Source organism: Antrostomus carolinensis, unplaced genomic scaffold, assembly GCF_000700745.2.
Source record: "Antrostomus carolinensis isolate BGI_N321 unplaced genomic scaffold, ASM70074v2 scaffold3233, whole genome shotgun sequence".
Classification (NCBI taxonomy): Eukaryota; Metazoa; Chordata; class Aves; order Caprimulgiformes; family Caprimulgidae; genus Antrostomus; species Antrostomus carolinensis.
This window is the reverse complement of record NW_010305679.1, coordinates 53938-59249: the sequence shown is the minus strand read 5'-3', so window position 1 is coordinate 59249 and position 5312 is coordinate 53938. Positions and strand designations below refer to the sequence as shown.

Genomic DNA, 5312 nt, shown 5'->3' with positions numbered 1-5312 from the left:
TTTCCTATCTTACAGACTTGCTGGCTCTGAAGAAGAGGAGGAGGAAGGACAGTGGCAGCTGTATTTTAAGCTTTATTGCTTTTTGGATGTTGAGAATGTTCCTAAAGATGGAGTGGAGTTTGCTTTCATGTTTGAGCAGGTAAGCTCGCTCTGGGAGAATGATTTGGTTTCCAGGGTGGCAGAAGCACTCAGGAGTATACAGAAAACTCACTTACCTTTGTATTAGAAGTGGGAATGCTGGTTGGAACAGAAGAATTTAGTGTGCTGGCTTTTTGTCTGGAATCTACCAAGCAAATATACTGCAAAGTTCTCTAGGGAATAGGAGTATTAGAACAAATGCAAGAAAAATGAACACAGGCTTCAAAATACTGGAAGACCAATTTTAATAAAATGCTTTTAAAAATTATCTTTAAATTTAAGAGATACAGAAATTTGGATAATGGTTCAAGAAGAATCATTAAAAGTAGCTGCTTGAAGAACATAGGTGTAAAGAAAACAGGAAAATCTGTCTATCTGCATATCAGCTTGTAAGAACAGCATATCCTTGGGGTGTTACAGGAATTGACTAAAAAAACCTATCTTTTGGGCAATTTATTTTGATTAATAGAGAGGCACTAGAAGAGTACTAAAGAAAAAAGAAAAGAGAATGTAGTTCACAATATTTATCTGCTGAGTAATCTTTTTAAAAGTCACTATACCCCATAGCACAATGATGCTGGTTAAGCCAGAGATCACACCAGTATGAAATAACCTTGCAATTAGGGATGCAAAGCTAAACTGACTGGAGTACCCAGCTGTGTGATTTGTTCCATGTAATTAACACTTTGATCTAGCCTCAGAAAATTATTTAATGCATGTTAATGGAGGTCAGTGTCATGAAGACTGAAACTCACTGACAGAATGTCCAGGAAATGGTCAGGAACAAGGCATCATGGTATTCTGTAGCAACTCAATTCTACCATGCTCCCTGTTAACAAGGCTTTCAGTCTACACAGCTTTCAGTAGCAGAGAGTGGTGGAGGAGAAGCAGCAGTGGGAGAGTAGATGTTACCCAGACATTAGATGGATGTAGCAAAAAATCCCCTAAATATATTTCACAGAAAAATAGGCAAAGGGAAGCAAGAAGATTGGGGGAGACTCGAGGTGAAAGAGGAGTAGGTCAGAAGTGCTGCTGGTGTGCAGTGAGACTGAGGTCAAGAGTCTTAAGTTTATTACATCTAACACGCTGGTATTGAATATAATCTCCACACAGGAGCTGTAGCTGGTACAGCACAAAACAAATTGCCTCAATTTCAATCTCTGCCGTCTGTTCCAGACCTAAGAAGTCCTCACTGTAAGACTTTCAGGCCAGGATAGGGGCTCATCAGAGATCTCTGTCCTCTCTAGTTTGGAAGAAAGAGGTGTTCCCCCAACATTGACCAGTTGCAGACTTTGACTTGTTTATTATAATGTCTGCTCTGACCTGAATTATGTGTCTTCTTGCTGGGATTGGCTTTCCTCCTGGGATAGGCAGATGCCACAGGAATCTGTACACAGACCCAGCTGTGAATAAAGTGTGCTTCTGCTTTCTAATGACTTTGGGGGACGTTTTGTTTGTTTGTAGGCTCATGAAAGCCTCATAGATGGTCATTTTCCTGCACCAGAGGACACTCTGCAGCGCCTAGCAGCTCTACGGCTGCAGTACCTTCATGGAGACTATTCTAAAATAAGTTGGACCCTGGATGGAATCTACCCAGTTAACAGACTAAAATCCAAAATACTGCACTCAACAAAGAGCAGTGGCACTACCAGTCACACTCTGGAGAGGAGACGGACCAGCTTCCTTGAAGGGACGTTGAAACGTAGCTTCAAGACAGGCTCTGTAAAGAAGCAGAAGGTAGAAGAGGAGCAGATGATGGAGATGTGGGTAAAGGAAGAGCTTTCAGCTGCTCGGGCAAGTATAGCGCAGAAATGGACCAAGCTGCAGGGACTCTCCCAGCATCAAGCCATGGTGAAATACATGTCCATTGTAAAGGAGTGGCCAGGTTATGGGTCAACTCTCTTTGATGTTGAGGTGAGTGATGTATAAACTCATGTAACTGCTGCCAAGGAGAGGCATCAGTCTGGAGAACAGATACTGCTGTGTATATTACATTGCTCAGCAGCAGAAGGGAATTTCAGTAACTGGCTGCAAAAAGGCAAAAGCCTTAGTAAGCTTTGTGTAAGCCTGCAGTACCACACACCCAAAGAGGGGTGATGCAGAGAGCACAGACCAAGCAAGCTGGTGCATCCAGAGAGAGACAATGGATTAGAAGAGCAGTAGAATTTGGGAAATTTTTCTGCCCTTAAGGAGGTGGTGGCTGGTCAAGGCAAAATAAGACGAAGCTCTATTGTCCTGGCAAAAAGTGCAATCCTGTTCTGCAGCAGTACAGCAGAAACTGCTCAGACTGGGTCACTTAGACCACTGTGCTTAGCCTGGTAGAGTAGGAATCCACAGTTCCAGTTTTATCAGTTCTGTTGCTGCCTATGTGGATTACTATGGGAAGTTGTTTGCACTCACTATATCATCTGTAAAATAATAAGTGGAATATTAACTTCACAAATAATTTTAAAGTCTGATGAAAGCTGTTAGGTATTACAATTTTTTATTACTCAACTAGTATTTGACTCACAGCCATGTCACTTCTAAATTTCTTTGCAGCAGGAGCACCTACAAGATACCCTCTGGAAGAGCTGAAATGTCCTGTAGGAGCCAGAAATTTAGGGCTCCTCTTTGAATCAAAGATGATTTGATCTTCCACTGTATTTATGCAAAATTTCATGTTTCTCTTTCTGCAGTGCAAGGAGGGTGGATTTCCAAATGATCTTTGGCTTGGAGTCAGCACAGAGAATGTGTCTGTCTACAAACGAGGGGATCCTAAACCACTAGAAACTTTCCAGTATGAGCACATTGTATTCTTTGGAGCACCACAGCCTAACACCTTCAAAATTACAGTGGATGAGAGAGAAATGTTCTTTGAAACATCCCAGGTACATGAAAGCACAAGACTTGTTGTATGTGCAGTTTTACTAGCACTTCAGTAAAGCTCTAATTTCCATGGACTAGACAAGCTGATATGCAAGAACTCTTGCTGAATGGACTGGACAACCAAACAAAAAGATGAAGGGAGCTTAAGCCTAAAGTGCCATGGTACATGGTATCTCTTCTTGAATACAGGGATAAACAGAAAAAAAAAAAGGATGCTGGTTAGAAAGCGAAGAGGTTGAATGGTCTTCCAGTGCACTGGGAGTTTCAAATTTTGGGTGTCCATGAGTGTGCTTGGTTTTTTTTCATTCCCTTCCAGTATATGAATGGCGAGTTCACAAACTCAAAAAAAAAAAAAAAAAAAGTTTGGTAGCATTTAAGTTGCTTTTCCTTTAGCTACAAGCTTTTTAAGTGTTGCTACAACAGAGCACAAACTTGTCAAGCATTTCTTTCCTTACTCTCATGTTCACCGTTAGTGTTTCATGCAAAACTTATAGTGCCATGACTTTGGACCAGGGAATCCTTTCCTGAAAAATGTCTGGTATGCCTTAATGGAATTAGGTTTTTAATGTACTTATCCTCTATTACTGTGTTCTCTCTCTAGGTGGGCGAGATAATAAAGATCATGAAAGCATACATCAACATGATCGTGAAGAAACGCTGCAGTGTTAAATCAGCCACCAGTGTGGACAGTCACGCTAGCATCTGGACTAGGTGATACGAATGAACTGCCACGAGAGAGAGGCAGTTGTTATAGTGATTGGTGTTTGCAACTTGCCAGCACAAGTGTAGCAAAGATGTTTTTTAAGAACTCCACTTGACTGACTACTGTATTTAAAAACTGAAGTGACATCTACAGTACCCATAGGATTGGTACCTCTGCCCAAAGACACTAGACAACAACTGTTGTTAAATATTAATGGCCCAAAACTTGTTTTTTCCCCTGCTTGTTTGATGAACAGTGTACCTTACAGGAGCAATTTCAGAAGCATCCTCCTTCTCCTGCCTGTCTTCTCTGCTGCTTTCACCATTACCTGTCATACTGGCAGAAAAAATTCACAAGAATCATTTCTGCACTACAGAAGGCAAACTTAGGCTTCCTTATGAATTTCCAACATGCAGACATCTGGGATCATGGGATTGCAGCATGCTCTGCTAAAAGAGTATTTGTTTTTTATTTATTTTGCAAGTAACTCTAAAATATAAGTCACTATGGGTTTTTCTTCAGGTTATACTAATGATCTGATCTGGTCTTAAAAAAAAATTCCTTTGTATAGTTAAAGCCAACTAAGAGGTCAAACCATACATGAGAGAGCATTAAACAAACAAACAAAAACACCCAAGGTGATTCTTTACCTTCCAATATAATTTCACAGGTACACAACTGTAAAAAGTGGCACTTTAAGTTAAAATTCTAAATACTCCAACACAGGAGAAAATCTTTGGGACTAGCACCACTTTAATAGATCATCAGGTGCCATTCTGGGTACATTCCAAGCAGCACCTTTTGCCTAAAAATTAATGACTGCCTTTCACTTACACAGCTCAGGAGGTGAGATGGATTTAGTTGTGATTCCAGAAGAGCTGTTCTTCACAAACTCCAGGTTTTAGATGGAGGTCAGGGGTTTTTATGGTGAGCAGCATGCCTGCGCCAAGTTCCTTCTTTGTCTATATGGGATTTTAGGGTGACTGGGATCCCTGAACTTTAGTTTTAAGTGAACGGTTTCATACTGAGTGAAGAGGTGCCTAGATAAATGGTTATGGGCAAGAATTTAATTTCCTCTGTACTACTGTAAGCAGATGCCAAACCCCTAATCCTCCTCCAGGCTCTACTTGGAACTGCTCCCATCACTGAATCCCCAAATTCCCTCCCAGACTCCTTTAGGTCCCCAGTCATCAGCAAAACTTGAAAACTATGCTGTTTCACCAAAACAACTGCTTCTTGGAGGTTTTTGTAGCTACTTGCGATTTAAAGAAGCAGAATTTTTTTTTTTCTTCTCAGTGAAAGATGACAGTCAGCTTTAGTCTCTTGCCTTCAGAAACTTGATAATCATTATTTGGAACAGTATTTTATATGAGTCACATAATAAATTGGCTGCATTAGCAATCAAGAAACCTGGTGGCTAGCCATCTTCTGTGACCCTTGTCTACTCTTGGGATCCCAGAATGCAAAGGCCCATTCAGTTTCTTAATGAAACTGAAGAGCTGCATGTAACATGGGCCTTGTTCCACGTTTAAAATCAGATGTCTCCTTTTCTGAAGAAGCAGCAGCTAAGGCTTGTGAGCTAGGAAATAGAAATTTCATAGAA

The 5312-nt window shown here is 40.8% G+C and overlaps 1 protein-coding gene across 1 annotated transcript in view; it reads left to right on the top strand.

The window, feature by feature from the left end:
* Positions 1-3994, top strand: part of LOC104522519 (unconventional myosin-X) — a gene marked incomplete at its 5' end in the record, with an annotated part of 31913 nt that extends 27919 nt beyond the window's left edge. Inside the window, 4 exons of the mRNA XM_029084239.1 lie at positions 16-139; positions 1603-2052; positions 2817-3008; positions 3608-3994. Of these exons, the coding sequence (XP_028940072.1) occupies positions 16-139; positions 1603-2052; positions 2817-3008; positions 3608-3721 (880 nt within the window). The remainder of the gene's footprint in view (positions 1-15; positions 140-1602; positions 2053-2816; positions 3009-3607) is intronic.
* Positions 3995-5312: the final 1318 nt, after the last annotated feature.